General features: G+C 34.1%; 1 protein-coding gene across 2 annotated transcripts in view; it reads left to right on the top strand.

Moving 5' to 3' along the window:
* LOC111143440 (WD repeat domain 78) overlaps positions 1–22,951 on the top strand; it is an 88,317-nt gene extending 65,366 nt beyond the window's left edge. For both annotated transcript variants that reach the window (XM_022497181.1, XM_022497182.1), the window contains exons 10-17: positions 1,823–1,909; positions 3,130–3,281; positions 5,208–5,365; positions 5,670–5,791; positions 11,686–11,784; positions 12,626–12,852; positions 15,268–15,424; positions 21,667–22,951. In XM_022497181.1, coding sequence (XP_022352889.1) covers positions 1,823–1,909; positions 3,130–3,281; positions 5,208–5,365; positions 5,670–5,791; positions 11,686–11,784; positions 12,626–12,852; positions 15,268–15,424; positions 21,667–21,711 — 1,047 coding nt within the window. In that variant the 3' untranslated portion in view covers positions 21,712–22,951. The remainder of the gene's footprint in view (positions 1–1,822; positions 1,910–3,129; positions 3,282–5,207; positions 5,366–5,669; positions 5,792–11,685; positions 11,785–12,625; positions 12,853–15,267; positions 15,425–21,666) is intronic.
* The last annotated feature ends 2,950 nt before the right edge of the window (positions 22,952–25,901 follow it).

Below are 25,901 nucleotides of genomic sequence, written 5' to 3'. Positions count from 1 at the left end.
CCCCCTGTCAGGCTCCACTCTGGGCATGGATCTTGCTTAAAGAGTCTCTCTCTGTCCCTCTCCTCCTTCTCTTTAGTTAAAAAGAGAGAGAGAGAGAGAGATTATAGAGTAACGAGACTTATTTTTTCCTGGGGTTTATAAACTGCTTCTGAAGACATGATTCTCAATTAGAGATTCCAAAACCTTTTGTGTAATGACAATATCTTTGGAATAGATATTTAGTGTATTTTTAAGTGGTCAAAACAAATTTGTGTGTTTAAACCGCATTGTACTATGTTTAAGAATTAGCCTTATTATTTTGCTGCCACACCTTATAAGGTACTATGTGCAAATATGCTAGTTGTTATGGTTATTAAAAAACAGAAGTTTTGTAATCATTTTTATAGAAATCTATGTGACACATTATTTAAATTATGCACATTATTTTTTAATAACATAAAACACTTTAAGTATGGATTGGTCTTTATAAAACTACGTTTGGAAACATCTTGTTAGGTAAGTGAGATTTAATAATACTAACTGTATAATAAAGACAGATAAATCATTTTTAGAAACTGAATATACTAGCATTTTAAAAGTTAATATATTGCTATTGAGATTAAAGTTAAATAATTTTTAATGGAGCTTCAAATATGACAAACATCTATCTTCACCAGTAATAATCTATCACATTTATTAATTCATTCTACAAATACTTACTGGACATTCACTCTGTGCCAGGACCTCTGATAAGGCACTAGAGTTGCAGTAGTAATTTAGTCATACATAGACCCTGCCTGCATAATGGTCTCTATGTGCTTTAATAAAGGAAATAAATAGTGGTGTGGGAATACATAAGAGAGGCTTATGAATGTTTCTCAGAAGAAGTGGTGCCTATGCTGAGTCTAGAAAAGATTAATAAAAGCTTGTCCGTGTCAGGGTAAAAGGAATAGTGACGAAGAGTGGTTTAAGACAGAGGAAATTATAGAGTGATGATGTTGGCTTGAAAATAGGGTTGTGGCAAAAAATATAATAATATATTTTTGATAAAGGTATTCTGATTATGAAGATGAGCCTGGGTTTGGTCAGTTATTAAATTTTTGTCTACAAGTATTTCTTGAAATGACCTGCTTTATTAATCAGTTTGAGATGCCATAACAAAATGCCATAGACTGGCTGGCTTAAAAAAAACCCCAGAAATTTATATTCTTGTAGTTCTGGAGGCCAGGAAGTTTAGGGTTAAGGTGCTGGCTGATTTGGTTACTGGTGAAGGCTCTCTTCCTGGCTTGTAGATGACCACCTTCTTGCTGTGCTCTCATGTGGTGGAGAGAGTGAGCTCTGGTGTCTCTTCCTCTTTTTATAAGGCCATCAGTCCTATTGGATTAAGATTATGACCTTTATGAACTCATTTAACCCTGGTTACCTCCTAAAAGCCCTATCCTCAAATACAATGAGAGTGGGGATTAAGACTGCAACACATGAATTTTAAGGCAAGAGACACAATTCAGTTCATGGCACCCTGTCTTTATATTTGAAATAATTAGGTCATTCTCAAAAACCCATAAAATATAATGTAGTAATACAATCTTGGAAGAGTATCTCAATATGTAAAAGAACTTTTTAGCAATTGGTTCTTTTTAGATATTCATTAGTCTGAAAATATGATGATTATTATTATTTTGCTTTAGAAGATGGAGATGTAAAATAAAAATAGTAGATATATTTTTTAATAGAAATTTCTTAACACTATTTTTAACACAGTTCATTAATATGCATCTTTACACATTTTCCAATATTTTTATGCCATCCTCTCTTATTTTAAACGTATTTTGCTGGTTTTCAGGACCTTTTGGCTGTTGGCTATGGGCACTTTGGATTTAAAGAGCAAAAAAGAGGATTGGCTTGCTGCTGGTCAATAAAGAATCCTACGGTAACCAAATAGGAATAAACCCATTTTTAGTCAATTAAATGTTGACATAATTCTCATAAAACACATAGTTGTATGTGATAATTAAAGTCAAAAAAGTGACCAAGAAAGACTTTATTTTCTTTGGTTTTAATCTGTAAGAATTAAAATTTGTTTTTGCTGATAAAGGATAAATTCATTTAATAAATATTTATTGAACATTTACTGTGTGCTCTTAGATCTGATGATCCAGAATCGAACCATTATTTTTTATCAAAATGAAGAATAAATTTGTAAGTGAAAATCCTTTGAAAATTAATTTTCATTTAATACTGGGTTGTTTCTTAATATATGAATAAATCATCACCTTATAAGATAGATTTCTGCTATCCTGAATACATGAGATAGATGAATATGACCATGTTATTAGCATGAATTTTTCAAGAATAATAAGAATCAATCATATTTTTGTCAAACAGTTGTAACCAATATGTTACTTTGCAGGTTTTTATTAATTTTAATTAATAACTGAAATATAAAGTAGAAAACTTAGAAAAGGATCAGAGGGCAAAAAAAATAATAATTAGAGCTTTTACAAATATCCCCATTCTATTAGGAAGCTGGGTTTATGTAGAGTAAAAGAAAGGAAGGAAGAAGCAATTTTAAACATGGAAGAATTGATATAAGATCCATCATCAGTAAGTTGTCTTCTTTTCCACATAGATTGTTAGAAGCAGGAAAGAATTTAGATTAGGCATTAAATAAAACAATAAAACTCTTCACAGAGTTGTAGAAAAGACTACCTTAGAGAGTTTTTTGGAGCTTCTTCTATCCACTGTTTAGAAATGTCTAGATAATCCAAGCATCTGAAACAGTTACTGGAAGATAGGAACATTGCTAGATAATTTGTTTGGAGCCCATACTTGTCTCTTAAAGAAGGTGATCTATGGTGATCATACAAATCCTGCAGAAAGATTACCAAAATAGGATAATTATTAGAGAAGGCCATGCTATATTTCTTAAAAATTATTGAGTTCTGAGGATTCACCAACATAAAGGAAATAACTAATTGATGTTTTGTTCTCATCTATACTGGAAGTCGGGGGAGAGGAGTAACTGAATGTAGACTATCTCTTCTTATGTTTCCCCTGCCACCAGACAGTCTACCATTTAGCCACCATTATGTTCTATCTTTTATGGCCTGCAAAACCAAATTTAAAATGTAATATAATTTTTTTATCCAGTGGCCAGAACGCATTTATCAGAGTCCACATGGAGTTACTGCTGTGGATTTCTCAATTGGAGCACCTAATCTCCTAGCAGTTGGCTATCACAATGGCAACATTGCCATTTATAATGTGCAGAGCAACAGTAATGTTCCAGTTCTGGATAGTAGGTGAGAATCCAAGAATTAGGTAAACATATAATATTAGGTAACACATAATATGTGCTTTTTTTAGGGAGAAGTAAAAATTTGATGTTTTTTAGTTTTGAATGAATGTTTTTGTTGTTGAGAGTGATACCACTATTTTTTAAACATTTAATAATTCCTCATTTACTCTATCCTAAAATCTGCATGTTCTTTGCCCACCTCACCAACCTCCTTGACCGTTTATGCTTATTCTTTCAAAAAATTTTTTAAAAATTTCCCCAGCTTTATTGAAGTATAATTGACAAATAAAAATCATATACATTTAGGTTGTACCATCTGATTTTTTAAAGGGGTTCAATGTAAATATTTAATATACGTATATATTGTGGAATGTTTACTACAATCAAATTGATTAATACACCCATCACCTCACATAGTTACCTTTTTTGTGTTGGGGGGACACTTAAGATCTACTCTCTTAGCAAATTTCAAATATATAGTACATATTAACTATGGTCATCATACTGCATATTAGATCTCTCAAACTTATTCATCTTGTAACTGAAAGTTTGTACCCTTTATTGCTTTGGTGTCACACCCTCCATGTAACCTTCCCATTCCATTCTTTTGTGCATTTGTATTAGTTATCATAGTACTTACTACACTGTATATGTACGTATATGTATATATATACACGTACATCTTCCTGAAGAGTTGTAAGCAACTTGAAGGATTAAGTCTTACCTTTGTATCCTCAGCCTGTCACATAATATCAGGCATGTAATAGGATTATAGTAAGTGTTCGATTAAGAATAAATGAATGAATGACTGATATTGAGAAAACAAAAAGTTAAAAGTGGAAGATATTGAATATATTAGGTTTTTATAATAGATCAGGGCAAAAATGAAGTAGTATATTTATATTAGTGTTTGAATAATTAGCTAGACCTGAAAATAGGCATAAAGCACGGTCCTTAAGCTTAACGTTGAAAATATTTGCATAGCTTTGTAAGCACAAGCCTTTGTGCTTGTTTCTGGGAAGAGGGTCTATAACTTTTACCATATGATCAAAGCTATATGACTTTATTTTATTTTATTTTTTAAAAGATTTTATTTATTTATTTGAGAGAGAGAGAGAGCACGAGAAGGGGAGGGTCGGAGGGAGAAGCAGACTCCCTGCTGAGCAGAGAGCCTGATGCGGAGCTCCATCCCATGCCTCCAGGATCATGACCTGAGCCAAAGGCAGTCACTTAACCAACTGAGCCACCCAGGCACCCAAAACTATATGATTTTAAAGAGATTCATAACTATTGCTTTGGAAGGTTTGCATAAAAAACTCCAGAGAGTCAGTACTATGAACAGAGCAGCCCATTATTCTATAGGAAAACAGTAATCTGAGAAGCAATTTTAATTCTTCAGAAAAATGTTAAATCTTGACCATAGAGAGAATCAAGTCAGTGAGCAAACCTGAAACATAGAAAGAAAGGTGAGGTAATTGTTTATTTAAGTAAGATTTAAATAATTTATTCATTTATGCTATGAAAAAAAAAAAAAAACCCTTACAAAGGTGAAGATACTTATACTCAATGTGTCCAAAATAAACTTAAATAACTTATTCAGGAAAAAGTAAATGAAGAGAGTAAGGAAAATATATTCTGAAAAGAAAGAAAATATTTTCTTTTGTATTTCTGTTATGGCAGTTAATATAATTAGAGGCAGTAAAATTTTTCCTTTTGTAAGAAATGTGAATAACAAAAAATACTATGTGACAAAATGATTATTTTCCCTGTTTTTTTGAAATACTTAGAGTGGAAGTCCAATTTTGAACAATAAAGTCATCATTCTATAAGTAGATCACAATGCTCCAGGGAGCTGTCCTTATGACTTAGACTCATGTCCTTTCAAAAATTATGACAATGATTCTGTATTTAGTGCTTTCCTCCATTTTAGTGAATCACCTCAAAAACATTTGGGACCTGTATGGCAACTACAGTGGATAGAACAAGATCGAGGGACAACAGGTGATGACAAAAGAGAAATACTTGTTTCTATATCAGCAGATGGAAGAATCTCCAAATGGGTGATACGGAAAGGACTAGACTGTCATGGTAAAAAGAATGTATATATACATATATATCTATCAATCAAATTATCTTTCTTGTTATGTGCTGCCTTAAATTTCCTAGTGAGCCTCGTGTAAGAGGTGACCAGTTTGAGTTTGGCTACATAAGAAAGAAACTGGGCTTAGTCATTGCTTTTTCTGAGCATCTTGTTCTGGTATTTGCTAATTTTAACCTAACCACGTGCAAAAGATGGCAGAAATCATACTATTCTTTGTAGAAGGGACACACATTATATATACAATACTTTTTCATGTGGTAAATAAGACATATCTTTTTTCTTTAAATAAAGATTTGATGCATTTAAGGCGAACTACTACTAGCAACAGCAAAAGGGGAGGGGAAAAGGAAAAAAAAGGTGAAGCTCTGATATCTCGACAGGCTCCTGGAATGTGTTTTGCTTTTCATCCTAAGGTAAATTATTTCAGTCCATTATTTACTATTGCATATAACAATTTCCAGTAATTGAAATGTACTAAGATATAAAGCAAGAAAAAGTCTTAGCATGTTAATAAATGTTATATGTTGTAAGTAAAAATAAAGCAAATGTAGACATAGCTGCCAAACTAAGGTAGAATGGCACATTCCAGTTGGCTGTACCATGTCTTTATCTGCTTTCTAGAGGAAAGGTCTGTATTTCTGAGGAACTGTGGAAGGATTCCCTTTACAAGTTCATGTTTAACTTGGATGCCCCTCCTTGCTCCTCTTGGGCGTTCTGCTACTTTATCATATTGATAGAAACCAAAACTACTGCACAGTCCTCTATTCCAATGCGAGTGGTAACTCATGATTCTGAGGATCAGGAAGACCAGTTAAGTTCATGCTTACAAGCCCAGAATCAAATCAAAGGGCAGTTAACGAAGTTCTACTTTTTCTCATTCTTTTTATCTGGAAGTTCTTTGGAATCAGAAAACTCAGTAACTATGACAGACATCTAAGGAAACATATCCTATATGTTTTCTGTTATATGTACTATGATCATCTTTTTTGGTGATACCATCATCCACCTAATTATGCAAACCAAACCTTGAGCTCCTACTCTTTTCTACCCTATCATCCCAATGATATTTAAGTCTTACTGTCCTACTCCTTTCAGTCCAAGCCTACTCATTGCTAATGTAGTTCAAGCCTTTATTATGTTTCACTTCTACCACTGTAGTTGTATTCTTAGCTGCTTTCCTTCTCAAATTCTTGTAATCACATTTCACCTTGACTCTGGAACAGTGGTTCTCAGTGTTGGCAGAGAGGGGCATGTTTCACCATCAGGGTACATTTCACAACGTCTTGAGATATTTTTGGTTGTTTCAACCCTAAGAGGTAGGACATGGGAAGGAAAGCTATTGGCATCTAGTGGGCAGAGGCCAGGGATCCTTCTAAATATCCTACAATGTGCAAGGAAACTCTGTCTTCCTCTGCACAGAAGAAGGAGAAAGAAAAAGGGAAGGGGAAGGAGAAGAGGAAGGGGAAGAAGAAAGGAAGGAGAGGGGATGAAGAAAGAGGAGAAGGATAATGATAATAATAATTTTATTATATTTATTATTATTGTTATTATTAGCTGACCCAAAATATCAATGGTGCTGGATTGAGAAATGTCCTTGAAGTGTCCTAAAGTCCTAAAGTCCTCAAAGTCCTAAAGACTTTGAGATAATCATGTAGTTTGTAAGTAAAGAGTTTTGCCTCTTCCTTTCTCATCTGATTACCTTTTATTTCTTTTTTTTTTTTCCTGATTATGCGGGCTTGAACTTCCAGCACAATGATGAATAGAGGTGGTGAAAACAAACATCCCTCTCTTGTTTCTGATCTTAGGGAGAAAGCATTCAGTCCTTTTACTATTTTTTTTTAATTTTTTTTAAATTTTTTTAATTTTTCAGTCCTTTTACTATTAAGTATGATGTAAGTATGATGCAAGCATTCTGTAGATGCAATCAGTCACATTGAGGAGAACCCATTACATTACCATTTGATGAGACTTTTATCAGGGATGGATGTTAGGTTTCTGTCAAACACTTTTTCTACATCTATGGAGATGATTCTATAGTTTTTCTTTCTAAGTTTGTTAATATGATGAATTACATTGATTTTTAAATTTTTGTTGCTGAACTAAATCCCATTTGATCATGATTTATACTTTTAATCTACTGTTGGATTTGGTATACTAAAATTTTGTTTAAGATTTTTCTTCTTTGTTTGTAAGGGATATCTATCCATAGTTTTATTTTCTTTGTTTGGTTTTGGTATTAGGATAATCCTACAGAATGAATTGAAAAGTATTCCCTTTTTACTTTTTTGAAAGAATTTACATACAATTAGCATTATTTCTTCATTACATGTTTGATGGAATTAATAAACCATCTAGGACTGGAGTTTTTTTGGGGGGGAAGATTTTTAACTTTTAACTAGAAATTCAAATTTTTAATAGATATTGGGTTATCATTATATTATTATCAGTTCCTTCTTGAGTGAACTTTGGTAATTTGTGTCTGTAAAGGAATTTATTTCATCTAAGTTACTAAATTTAGTGGCATAGTAATATTTCCTTAGTATCCCTTAATAGTTATAGACTATTATAGTGATATCACCTCTTTAATTCCTTCTATTAGTAATTTATATCTTCTCTCTTCTTTTTTCTTTAGTCTGGCTAGAAATTTATCAATGTTATTGATCTCAAAGAACCAGCTTTTGATTTCTCTTTATTTCACTACTGTTTTTCTGTTTTCTATATAATTGATTTCCAATTTGATCTTTTCTTTCTTCTACTTTGGTTTTATTTGCTCTTCTTTTCCTAGCTTTTTAAAGTGGAAGCTGGGATCATTGATTTGTGACTTTTCTTCTTTTATGAATAGAGGGATTTGTGTTATAATTTTTCTCTAAGTACTGCTTTGGCAGCATCCCACAAACTTTAATATATTGTATGTTCATTTTCATTTTATTCGGAATACTTTCTAATTTCTCCTTTGATTTCTTTTTTGATGGGTGGATTATTGAAAAGCATACTAATTAGTGTTTAAATATTTGGTGCTTTTCCAAGGATCTTTCTGTTATTGATTTCTAATTCAATTCCATCATGATCAGAGGTGAACTCTTTATACTGAATCCTTTTGAACTTATTGAGATTTGTTTTAAAGCCCAGAATGTGAAACTTACATGTAAATTTCGCTGTACACTTAAGAAAAATATATATTCTGCTGCTGTTGGGTGGAGTGTTCTATGAATGACAATCAGGTTAAATTGGTTGAAAGCATTGTTCAAGTTGACTATGTCCTTCCTCATTTTCTGCCCATTTCTTCCATCAATTATAAAGAGAAAGGTATTGAAGTCTCTGGCCATAATTGTGGATTTATCTAGTTTTTCCTTGTAATTCTATCAGTTTTTGCTTAGTGTAGCTTGAAGCTTTGTTCTAGATATATGTGTAAGATTCTTATGTTCTCTTGATTAATCAAATCTCTTGTCATTATAAAGTGGCTTGTTTATAACTGGTAATATTATTTACTCTGAAATCAGCTTAGTCTGATGTTAATGTAGCCACCCAGCTTTCTTTTAACTAGTGTTAGCGTAGTATATCTTTTTAAAAAATTTTTATTTAAATTCCAGCTAATGTATAGTATAATATTAGTTTCAGGTATAGAATTTAGTGAATCAACACTTACATACAACACCTGGTGCTCTTCACAACTAGTGCCCTCCTTAGTACCCATCATCTATTTAATCCATCCCCCTACCCATCTCCTCTCTGGTAACCATCAGTTTATTCTCTGTAGTGAAGAGTCCATTTCTTGGTTTTCCTCTCATTCCCTGCCAACTCCCCCTCATCCCACCATGTTTGTTTGTTTTGTTTCTTAAATCATTTTCCATCTTTTACATTTAACCTATATATATATATCTATATTTAAAGTGCATTTCTTGGTGTACCTGGGTGGCTCAGTGCCTTAAGCCTCTGGCTTCGGCTCAGGTCATGGTCTCAGTGTCCTGGGAACGAGCACTGTATTGGGCTCTCTGCTCAACAGGGAGCCTGATTCCCCCCCCTTCCTCTGCCTGCCTCTCTGCCTACTTGTGATCTCTCTTTGTCAAATAAACACATAAATCTTAAAAAAAAAAATAAAGTACATTTCTTGTTGGTCGCATATAGTTGGGTCTTGCTTTTTTTTTTTTTTTTTAATCTAAACTTACAAAGCCTGCCTTTTAATTGTGTTGTTTAGACTATTTAAGTTTAGTTTGATTTTGATATGGTTTGGTTTGAGTCTGTCATTTTGCTTCACTGGTTTATTGGTGGTGGTGGAAGATGGTGGTTTAACATGTCCTGGAGGCAGGACCCTTAGTGCTATCTCAACTCCAGAACTTCTTAGAGGTTGGGCTGAACCCTCTTTTGCAACTGCATCATAGTTCAACTTGAATCTTTGCCCATTTCTGTTCCTTTCAAAGAGATTGTTCCCCAATACATCTCTCGAATGGAAATCTCAGATTTTATAGACTGACTAAAACAGCTCTAGACAGTGACCTTGTTCTATAGAGAAAGATAACTTATTTATAAATGGTGTTGGGATAATCATTATCCATATAAAAATGGAATTAGATACCTACCCCATCATACACAAAAAACTTCTAGAAGAAGATGTAGGAAAACATTTCTATTACCTCAAAATAGGAAAAATTTCTTAAACAAAGCACAAAAAAATGCTAATATTCAAAAAAGTTATAAACCCAGTTACATTAAAAGGAGGACTTCTGTTTATCGAAAGACACTAAAGAAAGTAAAAAGGTAAGCCATACACTTGGAGAAGATATTTGCAACATATATAATAGACAAAGCATATGTAATGGAATATATAAAGAACTTTTATGTAAATAAATATAAAAAGTATAATGAGTAACATAGTTAAGAGACATAAACAGAAGAAGAAATACAAATGGCCAGTAACATAAAAATGTTCTCAACCTTGTTACTATTCAAAAAAATGGGGCCTAAAAACATTAAGTATAATTTTATATCTCATATAATGGCAAAATTTAAGATTTCTAACATAACCCAACTGTTGATGAGAATGTGCATGAAAGGAAACTTCTATATACTGCTGAATATAAATTGGTAATACTAGTTTGGGAAAAAAATTGTGTTTTATTGTGTTATTTAAAACTACTTATATTCCGTGATCTAGTAGTTGCATTCTTAAGTACTGGTACATGCTAGAGCAGTGTGTCTCAAATTTTAATGTGCATACACATTACTTGAGAATCTTGTTAAAATGCAGATTCTGATTCCGTGGGTCTGGGGTAGGGCCTGAGATTTTGCATCTCTGAAATGCTCCCAGGTGATACTGATTCTACACAGCCTGGACATAGAGTCTGGCTTTCAGACCTTTTAACTATGACTTCACAGTAGGAAATATCACTTAAAAATCTCTATTTAGTACATACATAGTACAAGTTAAAAATGCTTGAGATTCCATTCAGTTCAATCTTTCATTCCAAGCAAGAATAATTTCTTCAACATTATATACATAGTTATTGTTAAGTCATCTGTTCTTCTCTTTGACTAGTTCTAAAGAAAGAACACTTACTATTTTCCTAGATTGCTGGTTCCATAGTTAGGGAGCAATAAATTAGAAAATTTTCTTCCTGGGGTGCTTGGGTGGCTCAGTGGTTTAAAGCCTCTGCCTTTGGCTCAGGTCATGATCCCAGGATCCTTGTCAGGCTCTCTGCTCAGCAGGGAGCCTGCTTCCTCCTCTCTCTGCCTGCCTCTCTACCTGCTTGTGATCTCTGTCTGTTAAACAAATAAAATCTTAAAAAAAAAAAAAAAGAAGAAGAAATTTTCTTCCTTATTTTAAGCCAGTGCTTGTCCATTTAATTTCTAAAAAAGGATCTAAGTTCTTCCCTCTATTCCAGCAAAGAACCAATCTATATTTTCTTTGCACTGTAGTCCTTCAGGTAGTTTAATTATTATAAAATTATTGTAGAAAGAAAAAGACAACAGACAACCATGATCAAGACAGTATTTCTAACTTTAGTTCTAGAGTTGATTTTAATAGATCTTGAGGTATCTGATTTTTTTTTAAGATTTTATTTATTTATTTGACAGACAGAGATCACAAGTAGGCAGAGAGGCAGGCAGAGAGAGAGGGAGAGGGAAGCAGGCTCCCTGCTGAGCAGAGAGCTGGATGTGGGGCTCGATCCCAGGACCCTGGGATCATGACCTGAGCCAAAGACAGAGGCTTTAATCCACTGAGCCACCCAGGCACTTGGGATCTGACTTTCTATTTAGCACATTTAGTAATGTATCACAAGCCAATACATTTTAATTTTTTGTGTTTTAGGATACAAATATCTATTTGGCTGGCACTGAAGAAGGTCATATTCACAAATGTTCCTGTTCGTATAATGAGCAATACTTAGATACCTACAGAGGACATAAGGTCAGTTTAATTAGAGTAGGTATGGAAACTTTATCTTTTATTACTTCTGAAAAAATAACATTATATACAGTACTTTTAACATGCAGTAAATTTACAACTTCAGAGTTAGCATTACCAACTTGAATTAAGTGCTTTCTTGTATGCAAACCATTGATCACATGCGGGGCATCTTATTTGGCTTCTAGATATTCTTTTTTTTTCCTCTTTGAGAGAGAGAGAGAGAGAAAATGCAAGCCAGTAGGGGTGGTGCAGGGAGAGGCAGAGGGAGAGGAAGTGCTCGGTCCATGCTCGGCATGGACCCCGACACAGGCCTTGATCTCATGACTCTGAGATCATGACCTGAGCCGAAATCAAGAGTTGGACACTTAACTGACTGAGCCTCCCAGGCACCCCTTGCTTCAAGATATTCTTGATTTCTTCTTCAAGTTATGGAATTTAAAATGATTTCTGAAAAGCTTTGCTTATGATAACATGCTGATCCCAAAGTAAAAAGGTGTCTGGCATATACTTATTTTCTGTATCTTTTGCGATTGTTCCATCTATGGGTTTCAGCATTTTCTCCCTCATAAAAAAAAAAAAATCTTATATTTTTAAAGCAAATAGGTAAAATATGTATTAATATTTAGTTAGTATTGTGACAAGTATATTTTTATGTCTCCATAAGGCATAATTTAGGGAAGATTCTATCTATGACCTTACTCTCAGCTAAAATGATATATGATAATGCATGGTGCATAAATCTTCTAGAAAGCTTAGCATTTTTAATTTGCTGGTGATGTTTAAAGTATAAGATGTTCAATATTATTTACTTACGTATCTTAATTTGTTTTTCTAATTCTAGGGCCCAGTGTATAAAATAGCATGGAACCCATTTTGTCATGATGTGTTCTTAAGCTGTTCTGCAGATTGGGGTGTTATTATATGGCAACAGGAGAGCACCACACCCTTTTTGAGCTTTTATCCAACAACTTCTGTTGTTTACGATGTTGCCTGGTCTCCAAAATCCTCCTATATATTTGCAGCTGCAAATGAGAGCAGAGTGGAGATTTGGGACCTTCACGTCAGCACGTAAGTGTTAATGCTTTTCTTGGTAATAGTTCTTATAGAAGCAGTTTTGGTATTGGTTAGAGGGAATTGTAGTTACTTTAAAACAATAATGGTCTACACTATGAGAGTCCTTTACAAATAAAAGATATATGCGAGGATGCTATATTCATTTTAATTACTTAGACCATATGTGGTTTTATTTTTTTAAAGATTTTATTTACTTATTTGACAGAGAAAGACACACACAGTGAGAGGGGTAACACAACCAGAGAGAGTGGGAGAGGGAGGAGCACACTTCCCACTGAGCAGGAAGCCCAATGAGGAACTCGATCCCAGATCCTGGGATCATGACCTGAGTGGAAGGTAGAGGTTTAACCCACTGAGCCACACAGGCGCCCCGCATATATGGTTTTAAACATATTTAAATGAAGATACATTACCTTATTCATCTCAAACTTTTACAGGCTGATGTAAGATATCATAGCTATCTTGAATTTTCATTGCCCACTTTATGGAAGAATGCAGAGAGGCAGCTAATTGTTTTTAACTGAAGATTTTCTGCAGAGAGATAAAGGGAACAAAATAATTATTTTTTAATAATATTTATGTATTCTCTTACCTTGTTTTATTTATTTATTTTAAAAGATTTTATTTATTTATTTGACAGACAGACATCACAAGTAGGCAGAGAGGCAGACAGAGAGCCAGGCAGAGAGAGGAAAGAAAGCAGACTCCCTACTGAGCAGAGAGCCCGATGTGGGGCTCGATCCCAGGACCCTGGGAATATGACCTGAGCTGAAGGCAGAGGCTTCAACCCCCTGAGCCACCCAGGTGCCCCTCTTACCTTGTTTTAAAACATATTCAAAGGGCCACGCATTTATTTTTATTTTTTAAGATTTTTTTTAAAAGATTATTTATTTATTTATTTGAGTGCGGGAGAATGAGAGAGAGAGCACAAGCAGTGTGAAGGAGAGAGGGACAAGCAGACTCCCCACTGAGCAGGGAGCCCAATGCAGCCTGATTGATCCTGGGATTCCAGGATCATGACCTGAATGGAAGGCCCTGAACCAAAGGCAGACAGACACTTAACTGATTGAGCCACCCAGGTACCCAGGGCCATGCATTTAATTAAATTTTTAATTTAATGCATTTAATTGAAATTTAATTTAAGGTGTTACACCGAAGTTTAGAGTATCCTCTAGACCCATCTTTCATTTTAAAATGACAATTTATACCGTATAAGAATAAAGTGTTTGTGATTTTACTTCTTCAGTTGGAAAATACTATAGATTTTTATGCTAGTTATTAGCAGAAGAATCAAGGAAATACATTCGTTCTTAAAATAAGTGACAAAAAATTCAGTGGGCTTATTCTTAATGGCAATTTTTTTCCCCTAGAAGTTAAAAATTAAATAACTCTAAAATGTTGTCATGGCTTCTACTATGAAATGGTTTGAACCCCAAACCAAAGATTACATCACAAAGCAATTTATATTTGAATATGAGATGACTAATGTATAAAATGATTACTTAACTCATCCCACCTCTGATTTTAGTTTTTTTGGTAAAACGGTGGTTCTCAGGACATTTCTTCAGACATATACAAGTTACTGCTTTTGTTGTTTGTAGGGTGTCACTAGATTGCTTTAGACGATGGGGAACAGAAAAAGTTCTTGTTCGAAGTATTCTCTTACGTTCCAGAGGTTCATTTGGATCAAAATGTCCTTCTATTAAAAGACATTTACTACTTAAGAAGTCATATTAGTGAGGGTTCTCCAGAGATAGAGATGCAATAAAAAGAGAGAAAGAGAATTATTTTAAGGAATTGGCTCACATGGCTATGAGGCCTGACAAGTGCCCAGTCTGTGGTACAGGTTGGCAGGCTAGAGTTTCCATCAGAAATCCATGTTGCAGTCAGGAGTCTGAAGGAAGACTGGAGGCAGAATTTTATTCCCCTTCAGGGAACTCAGTCTTTTCTCTTAAGGTCTTCATCAAACTGAATAAGGTCTGCCTGCCCTATGGAGGGTAAGCTGCTTTGTTCCAAATTCTACTGATCAGTAAATGTTAATTCCATCTAAACAAAACACCTGCACAGCAAAGTGTAGATGAATGTTGACCAAACAACTGAATATCGTAGCCTAGCCAAGTTAATACATAGTTACCCAGCACAGGAGTTTAAACTTATGAGTGTACATCTTAATTATGAACTTCCTGAATTTATTTATTTGAAATTAGTTCACTGAAGAAAAGAAAGTTTTGATCGAATAAGGAGTTGAGAAGCCGTTATTTTGACTTTGGAAACTTACTTAAGTAAGATGCTTATTTTGTTTTGTTTTTGTCACATGAAATTCCAGAAAATATCTGACTTTTCTTAATCCGTATACAAAAAGAATGTATCAACAACAACTGAATTTACAAGTAAAGTATTTTATTACAGCTTGGATCCTCTCATTGTGAATGTTGCTAACCCTGGAATCAAGTTCACAACTGTTCTCTTTGCCAAACAAACAGATTGCCTTCTAGTGGGCGACAGTGATGGACAGGTTGCTGTGTATGAACTAAGAAATATGCCCACTACTTTGGATTCTGGCCGGGTAAGACTCAAAAGTCAAAAGTTTATGTTATTTTGTGTAATTTTGTATCATACAAGGATTTTACATTTCTTAACTATCTTAAGTGTAATGCAGTAGGAAGAACGTAAGTCTCGAGAGTTGCTACCTACTCAGCATGGTATCTACTAGGCTTATTTTCTTTGAGCCTCATGTTTGTTTTTTTTTTTTCTGCAAAATGAGAACAATATTGCTATAGCATAATAATTATAAATGTGTGGAATAACTTTAAATTGTGTCTAATATACTGTTGGGTTTTAATAGTTGTTGAATATAGCTGAAGAAGATTACTGCAAATATTCAAAGACTTACAAGAAATGATATTTTTGATATTATCCAATGTTCCCAAAATAGGCATTTTTTTTTGTTTCTGTAGTGTTAGCCTATTCCCTTACTTTGATCTTCAAATATGAAAACTTCCTTGTAAAAGTTTGACAAACAATCGGTATTACTAGCTGCCCATTATTTTTAAGGTAGCTTTTCAATTTTTTGTTTTTCTAAAATTTTGTCTTTTGTCTTTTAAAGATTTTTTTATTTATTTGAGAGAGAGAGAGTGGGAGGGTGTGCACTCACGCTTGTGCAAGGCGGGGAGGGGCGGAGGGAGAAGGAGAGAGAACCTTGAGCAGATTCTGTGCTTAGCTTAGGGCCAGACTCAGGGCTTAATCTCTCAACCCTGAGATAAGGACAGGAGCTAAAACCAGGAGGTGGTCGCTCAACCAACTGCATCACCCAGGTAGCCCTTCAATTTTTTATTTTTTTATGTTTAAATTATTATTTTATGGGATAATCTGGAAAATATTACCATGAGTATGATAAACATGTTAAAATATTTTAAATATGCAAAAATCCATAAGAAAAATACACTAAGACTATAATAGAAGAGTGGGTAATGGTCAGGAATAGTTCATTCCCCAAAAATAGCTAGTAAATATATTTTAAAACTAAACCTCATTGATAATTTAAGAAATAAAAATTTATTACATTAAATTAAAATGTAGTAGCTTTCTCATATATGAAATTAACAAAGCTTTTTTTAGAGAAGGAAAAGATTTCTTCCTTTTTATTTAAAAAAATTTTTTGAAGACTTAATTATTTGAGGGAGAGAGCATGAGGGGGGAAGGACACAGAGAGAGAATCTTCAAGCAGACTACCTGCTGAGCATGGAGCCCAAGGAGGGGCTTGATCCCAGTGACCCATGAGATCATGGCTGAGGAGAAACCAAGAGTTGGATGCTCAATTAACTGAGCCACCCAGGCACTACAAGTTTTTTTTTTTTTTTTTTAATTTATTAGGACTTCTCAGTATTGGCAAACATTTGATAAGATAGGTTTTCTCTTACACAGAGAAATGTTGGAATATTGTGGTATTACTTCTTTGGAAGCAATTTGGCAATCTAAACCAAGACTGTCATGTTCCTGAAGCTCTATTCTATAGAAATATCAATAAAGGTAATCAAAGAAATTAATTATAGCATAATTTATAATAGGATCAGAAAAGAAAAAGATCCAACCAGAGAGAAACGTGGCCAGGAAAGTCAGGTGTATTAATTAGATTTGGGTCACACGTAGAAGGTGGAGTTTTACCCCAACTACATGGACTGTAAATGTCAGATAGATGATAGATAGATAGATAATTGCTTGCTTGTCATTTCTCCTTCTAAAATCCGGTTCCACTTATTTCAAGTCTTTGCTCAAATATCAGTCATTTTCTTGGTGATATCTTCCTTGGCTACCTTATTTAAAAGTGTACCTCTACACTTCCTGTTTAGGATTCTGTTTATGCCACATTAAAAGAAACAGATTAAAAGAAGAAATTTCTGAGATTATAAAAGACATAATATCTAGTATGTATAAAGAACTCCTATTAAAGGATAAGAAGAATTCAATATTTTAAATGGACAAATGTATAAAATCCTAATTCATAGGAAAGAAACTGGAAAATTAAACTTAAGCAACATTCATTCTCACTAGTAATGAAGAAATATACAATTGAAATTGTGTAAGATATCAGTACAAACTGATTGGATTTACAAAAACTGAAATAGTAGCCAATATCAAGTATTAGCAAAGTTGTAGGGAATTAGGAACTTTTATGCAAGGGTCATGGGAATATGAATTAGCATAACCTCTTTGGAGAGCAATTCAGTAAAAGTGAAAATTCAAATACCATATGAGTCAATGATAACATAGAGCATGTCTTGTACATGTGTTATTAGGAGACATGTATAAGGTAGAAATGTGAGGTGTTTTTCCTTTCTTTATTTTTTCCTTCATCTTTAATATTTCCTTTGTATATGGAAATGATTACTCAGTCTCCTTTTGCTTAAAATGTTCACATTCAAGTATTTTATAAAATTTTTAAAAATCTTAGTTCATCTTAAGCTCTTACATTTAGATAATATATTTTATTATTCTGTTTATAAGTCCAGCAAATTTTAATACCTATTTCCAACAAGCTTTTACAATAATTAAGTTCCATTAAATCCTTTAAGTTTAACTTATAAATTTAATATAGATTTTTAAGTACTTTAATTGCTTTATGGGGAAGCAAATCTGATACTTAAGGAATTCTTATTAATTTAATAAATTTTAAATGTTGAATATGATGAATCTTAAATTTTCTTAAATGTTCCAATGCTTTTTACAAAGTAGTAATATTTCAATCTATAATTGTGAGTCTAAATCAATTACCCAATTACACATTTAAATTAATTCTAATTGAACACCACTGTATGGTGACTAACGTAACATAAAAAAAAGAGAAATTTATTTGTGAGACAATCTAACAATGGCAAATTCTCTTAAAAATAATGAATATTTAAAATGCCAAATATATATTAGTTCCTTAATAAAAATTATTAAAATTATCTGTTTGATTTGCTGCATTATTTCTATATATAATTATTATTCTTCTCAGGGTAAAAATAGGTTTTCCCAATAAAGAAACAAATGAAGCATTCCAAGTAGTTTTGGAGATTATTTTCTCTACTGGCTGACATGCATACTGACTGTGGACATTTAAGGAGATTTTCCTAACTACCTTAAAGTTTTAATTTAAATTCCAGTTAGTTAACATACAGTTGATTATTAGTTTCAGGTACAGAATTTAGTAATTCAACATTTCCGTACATCACCCAGTACTCATCACAAGTACACGCTTTAATCCCCATCACCTATTTAACCCATCACTCCCTCCACCTCCCCTCTAGTAACCATTGTTCTCTCTAGTTAAGAGTCTGTTTCTTGGGGGTGCCTGGGTGTCTCAGTAGGTTAAAGCCTCTGTCTTCAGCTCAGGTCATGATCCCAGGAGGATCTCTGCTCAGCAGGGAGCCTGCTTCCTCCTCTCTCTCTGCCTCCCTCTCTGCCTTCTTGTGATCTCTGTCTGTCAAATAAATAAATAAAAAATCTTAAAAAAAAAAAGAGTCTGTTTCTTGCATTGCCTCTCTCTCTCTTTTTTCCCCCTATGCTCGTTTGCTTTGTTTCTTAAATTTCATATATGAGTGAACTCATATGGTATTTGTCTTTCTCTGACTTATTTCACTTAGCATAATACTCTCTAGCTCATCTGTATCATTGCAAATGGCAAGATTTCATTCTTTTTTACGCAAACTGGGGCAACTCTGGAAAATAATATGGAGGTTCCTCAAAAAGCTAAAATAGAACTACTCTACGGTACAGCGATTGCACTACTAGATGTTTACCCAAAGAATACAAAAACACTAATTCAAAGGAATACATGAATCCTGATGTTTATAGCAACATTATCTACAATAGTAAAATTATGGAAACAGCCCAAATGTCCATCAAGATGAATGGATAAAGAAGATGTGTTATATATATACACATTAGAGACATCTTTCATTTATTTTTTTATTAACATATAATGTATTATTTGCTTCAGGCGTGCAGGTCTGTGAAATAATAGTCTTACACAATTCACAACACTCACCATAGCACATACCCTCCCCAATATCCAATGTCCAAGCCAGCCACCCTATCCCTCCCCCACACATATACCCCAGCAACCCTCAGTTTGTTTCCCGAGATTAAGAGTCTCTTATGGTTTGAGACATCTTTTATTTTGAGCACTATGCTCTAGAAGTAGAAGGCTAAGCTGAGTCTGAACATTTTTGACAAATGTGTATGTGTGTGTGTGTGTGTGTGTGTGTTAACGATTTCAACTAGTGAGCAAAATTTCCTTGTAACAAATATATTCCATGCGTTAATAATAAATACAGTTTTCTAATACAAATATGTTTTTCATGCTTTTGGTCATTATATTTTAAAGGTTCAGGTTTATTTTTCTGGGAGATTCAACAAAAACCTATTAATCAGATTTTGTATTACTTACAGCCAAACACATGCTTACCTGATACAAATTTTCCTGAACTTTTCAGAGAAGAATTATAATCAAATAGTAATTTGAAATCTCAAAGTAATTAATGTCAAATCATTATTTCCTATCAAGATATCTTATCAAGTAACATTATGTCCTTTAATTTCTCCATTCATTTTAACCAAAGGTAAATCAAAGTTTTGGAAGACTAATGTTTTCATTCTATAAGAAAGATGTACACCAAATTTATAATAAAGCCTGCCTCTGCGAAGAGGAGGATGAGGGAAGAACAAGATTAGGGATGGGTACAAAGGGAACTTCAACAGGAATATTGGTTTTACAGAGGCAAAGTACAAGGTAACACAGGAACCAGGTGTGCAGAGCAGGATCCATTGGTGGAAACCCACTGAGGTATATCAAGGACCATGGTATAAGTATAGGACCATGGCTCCCTCTTGTCCCTACATTGCCCATCATCCTCTGTGGCCTTGCACTGCAGGAGAAGAACTTTGATCCTTGGGTTGTGGATGTTTTAAGCAAAATGATTTCCGAAACTCTGGCACCTGCCTGAAAGTGTTCAAGGACTAGAATATTTCTGTGATATGACATAGTGTAACACTCCTGTCCTACCCACTCAGGGTTAGTGGCTAGGGTTAACATCAGCCTGATGCCTGGCACAATCAGGACTACGGGGTCCAAGCCTTGCAATGATAACTTTGTGATAGAGCTAGCTGTCAACAGGATTTACCACCACATTAGCATTATTGTTTGTTGAAGCACTGCCTCCTCTCCTGATGGGATGTGGTTGGTTGCTGGGGGCCTAAGTCTTGTGTTGAACAGAATTACGGTTTAAGTACTTAGCAGAAGCTAATTTCAGTGGGGCATTGCACAAAGCAACTGTTTTTTTTTCTGGAGGCAGCCTGTGGAGAATCACTCCTGGATACTATTTCTATTCTTAAGTTTCAGTATATAAATGTTTGCCATTTTTTTCTTTGTCCTTTGGTATTTACATATAGACTGTTCATTCATTCAACAGATATCTATTGAGTATATACTATGTGACAGGGTCTCTTTTAGGTGCTAAGGATATAACAGTGAACAGATTACAGTACTGATCTATGTTAGTCCAAGTGAGAGACTGAACTGGAAAGATGTGGGTTTGAGAAGAAGTTTGGCAACTGATTTTGTGTCAGTCTTCCTTAGTATAGGCTAGAAGATAGGACTGACTTATGTAATACCATCACAGGTATTTATAAATTGGTTGTTAATATTTCTATTATACATTCCAGGAAACTATGATTCCCAGATATCGGTGATTTTCTTAAGATCACCTTCACTGTGTAGTAGAGAAAACTCTGGTCTTTTGTTTCCATTTCCCAACTTTTCATGATATCTTTCTTAAAAACACCTACCATCTTTGGTTTCATCCTCTTGCAGATTATTATTTTACTTCTTTGGTACAAAGATTATTAATATTAAATTAAACATAAAATCCACATTGAAATTCAGATATTCAACTCTCTCTAAATCAAGCACTCTAGGTCAGGAAAGAGTTTAAGATACCATTAATATCACAAACTATTTTATAAATGAGAAAACTGAGGTTTAGATATTAAGGCTAAACAGGAGCCATCAAAATGATCCCTCAACTGAATCCTTATAAAGTTGTTTATCAAACTCCCTTAACAGAGTCTTTGATAGGAAAAAGCAGGTTTATACTAGGAAATAACTGTTACTCTTTAATTTTGCTTTGTGTGTTTACTTTTTACAATCTTATTGGGTGCCCTTCATATGTATCGCTAATTTATAAATTTTAAATGGCATTTTAAAGACTCCTTTACCTCTTAATTTATATTTTATTGCATTCTAATTATTTGATTTTTTCTTTTCAGGGAGATATAATAAATACTTTGCTTGGACCCAAGCCAAACCGATAAGGATAATTCATCATTACTAATATTTTCTCTTGTTGCCGTTTAAAGAAAAAGAAACAGTGTTTCATGTCCAATTATCCAATTTGTATGCAGTAAACTGGGATTTTGATGTTAGAAAATGATATTTTATGTATAACCTCTATTTCAACTTAACATAAATTTAATAAACTTTTATTTCAGAGATATGTAATTAGTTTGAGATCTAGACTAATTGTAAGAGTTTTGCTGAGATTTTCTTAATATTTTTAGTCATATTCGAAGTACATATAACTACATATATGTACTTATAAAATATCCAAATCAGTCAGAAAATTATTATTCCATTAGAAACAAAGCTTGGAAATTATTAGAATTACTTATAGCAAAAATCTTTACAAGATGAAGTACCATAGACTTTTAAATCTTCTGCTTTCCAAGATCTATTTTCTAGAGTTTATGAATTACACATGTATTAGTGTTATGAGAATATTGAATTCTTACACCGAACTTTAAATCAGAATTTTATCCTAGATTTGAAAGAAATGAAGCTATGAAACTTTGTTAGACTATTTGACAAGCAAAAGACATTTGACATGGCAAATGTCAAATTTGCTTTGTTTAGCCACCAGGCATCACACTCCCAATTCAGGGAGAAAAATTAATCTGGGACACATCAGGGCACCCTCCTCTGCGTGCTCCAAATCTGCTATGGGTTTTAAACCCAAACTTAAGTGGGCCCAGAGAGAAAATGGAAAGTCCTCAATCTATAGTTGGCATCGGGATGTTATCTTATGAAAGATTCTAGAGCTAACTCGTGGATACAGGAGGAGTGGGAGGCAGCAACTCCCTCAGACAGTTTGCTAACAGCCTATTCCATGCTGTTTGTTAGAACAAGTCCTGCATTTTGTTAGCTGAGTCCATAGGACGGTGTGGCTTGTTTTGTAAAGCATTCCAAGTGGAGAGGAAACGATAAGGCATGTGAAACTCACTAAACTCTCTGAAAAAAAAAAAAAAAGTATGTATAAAACTAAGAATGGAATCTGTGCAACAATAGAAACTGCCTTTTGTAAGTGTCTGTTACTTCACAGTCTCTATTTCTTTGGAGCCATCCTTTAAACAAAAGCAGAGTGCTCAGGTCAGGTAATAAGAATTACAAATTTTCTGCTGATAGAATTCATTGCGGTTCATCTCTGTCTTTCTGAAAGGTTGGACTTTCCATGACACTCTGTGTAACAAAATAAAAACTTTATTTCTTTGAAAAAAATGTTTCTTTTTGTTATTTATTTTTGATCTTCCAAAAATTTTCACATATTCTACCATCACTGGTCATCAAGCCTAAATGAAAAATAAAGCTATTTTATTATTCTTAGACCCTGGGCAACTGGCCCTGAAGCACTGACCCCATTCCATTGTACCCTTCTCACCCTTGATCTTATAGACTCTCCCATGCTTTTAGATTAGCACCAATTTTTATTTTAAGATCTTTCACCTTGGCGTTACAGAAGGAATTATTTTGCTGGCTTTCTGGGTTGGCTTTGGATTCTCACTAGTAAACTCTATCCCATAAAAGTTTTCTAAAAATTTAGGATTTTTGGGCTGTTTTAGGTTTATAACAAAATCAAAAGGATGGTACAAGAGATTTCCCTTATACTCCTTGCCCCCACCCAAAGTCCATAGTTTACATAATGGTTCACCCTTAACTTTGTATATTCTGTGGGTTTGGACAAATGTATAATAACATATACCCAAATTATAGTATTATATAGAGCATTTTCACTGCCCTAAAAATCCTCGGTGCTCTATTTTTTCCTTCACTCCCCAATCCAGCAATCACAGATCTTTTACTGTCTCAATGGTCTTACCTTTTCCAGAATGTCATATAATTGGAATCATAGTGTCTATAGCCTTTTCAGATTGACCCTTTTCACTTAGTAATATGAATTTAAGGTTCTTCCATGTCTGTTCACGGCTTTATAGCTCATTCCTTTTTAGTGTTTATTGATATTCCATTGTCTGGATATATCACAGTTTGTCATTCATCTACTGAAGGACATCTTGGTTGCTTCCCAATTTTGGCAATTATGAATAAAGTTGCCATAAACAACTGTGTGCAGGATTTTTTGTGGACATAAGTTTCCAACTCCTGTGGTTAATACTGAGAAGCATGATTATTGGATTGCAGAGTATGTTGTTTTGCCAAAAAAAAAAAAAAAAAAAAAAAGAAACAAAACAAAACCCATTCAAAATTATCTTCCAAAGTGGCTGAATACCATTTTTCATTCCCTCTCTCAATGTGTGAGAGCTCCTATTTTCCCATATCCTTGCCTGCTTTGGTATTGTCAATATTCCAAATTTTGGCTATTTTAATAGATGTGTAGTCATATCTCATTGTTGTTTTAATATGTTTAATATGCTTTTCCTCAGTGAAAGAATTTTAAGAATTGAATGAGAGTTCTGCTAAGCAGTTAGCCATCTCATTTTATCCTTCAAACACACATGCACACATGCACACATACACACACACACCCCTAATGAACTAATTAGGGGTCTCTAGAGAGAGTGGTGACTGGCCTCACTTTAGAGTCTTATTTTGTGCTGGGTATTCATTACTTTATCTGGTCATTCTCTACCAGGCATCTCTCATATAGAACTTACATTATTGCCTGTGAGTAAGCTGTTAGCTGCTCTTGCAACTGTTGTGGGGAAGGAAGATTATATTCATAATATAATTGTGCATCAAGATGTGTTCACTTGGTTCACTTCTGTGTAGTTACATAAAATTACAAATGAGAAGTGTATTTGCCATTTTGTCTCAATAAAAGTTTCCCCAAAAGAAAATCTTGGATTGTACTGTGAACAGATTTAGTTATCAACAACACACTAGTAATAATGTACATGTTAAAGTTCTGTACAGTTTGTAGAACACGTTCACATCTATTATCTCATTATACCCTTACAGCAATCCTATGAGACAGATAGGGAAAGTAGTTGTGATGTTATTATAAAATTTTCCAGGTAATATAATTAAGGCTTAAATAGGTGATATAATTTACCAAAGACCATACATCTGGTAACTGGTCAGGCTTAAACTCAAGCCCAAGGCTTTGAGCAGTTCTTAAACATTTTCCCCTAGTGTGCAGTAAATGCTTAATATCTATATAGTTCATTGAGCTCTCGTAACCAAAGCACAAGAGTGTATATTCTTCTATAATTAAGGTTTTGTCCCTAAATAATGATGCTTATAACTTAATTTTTCAGTTTTTTCCTGCCTCAGACCTTGCCACATGTATCCCTTCGGTTAGGAACATCCTTCTTCCCATCCCTCGCTCCCCTTCAACATGTTAACTCATCACTCTCCCTTCAGATCTCAGTCCATTTCTCATCTTCTCAAGAGAGCTTTTCCCGAGCTCCCTTCTACAGGAACTGCCACCCAGCTAGTTTAAATTTACTCCAAGTATCTTAAACATGATGGGAAATGTGAAGTTTCTGTGGAGCTGGAAGAAGTGGGGAATGAGGAAAAAAGAGAGTTTTAATGAATCCGTAGAGCAGAGGGGACGTATGTCCTGTTTCTGAGTAACGTTGTTCAGGAAGGAGAAAGACCTAGGAGGGAATGAGCCTCAGAAAAATCCAGTGAGTGATACGTAGAAGCAACAAAGACCACTGGAACCAAAAAAGCCAGGAAGCTGAGGATGATTAATGACCTACCAAGAAGCAACAATTTGTTGATAGAAGGGCCTTGGCAGAGAGTAAGATGCTAGATTTATGTCCTGGGAAAGGGAAGGAAGCGAAATCTGAGAGAGACTGTTAGTAACTTTGTGTGTACATAGTTTGTTTCTGCCACCCGGGTAGAATGAAGACTTAGGACTAGAAACTGAATTATAGAATATACATTCTTGGACACCTGAGTTTCTGAATTGAGATTTGCACCTGCTGTGCTAAATATTGGTCTGATTATTTGCTTAGTCTGCCTCCTCCCCTAGACTGTAAGCCCTTTAAGGGAAGGGACTACGTGTTTTGTTCATCACTGTATCTCCAACACCTAGAACACTACCTCCACAGAGGGGTTATTGCAACAAATATTTGTTGAATGAATGAATGATTGAATTAATTAATGGGAGAAATATTGGCTTCATGCACACCCCATGTTAAAATATGATTTAATATTTGAAGTATGATTTCCTTAATATCCTAACAAGATATCTTAACATCACAGA

Source organism: Enhydra lutris, unplaced genomic scaffold (assembly GCF_002288905.1).
Source record: "Enhydra lutris kenyoni isolate GAN:26980312 unplaced genomic scaffold, ASM228890v2 scaffoldscaffold9, whole genome shotgun sequence".
In the NCBI taxonomy this organism is placed as follows: Eukaryota; Metazoa; Chordata; class Mammalia; order Carnivora; family Mustelidae; genus Enhydra; species Enhydra lutris.
This window is presented reverse-complemented; position numbering and strand designations above follow the sequence as displayed.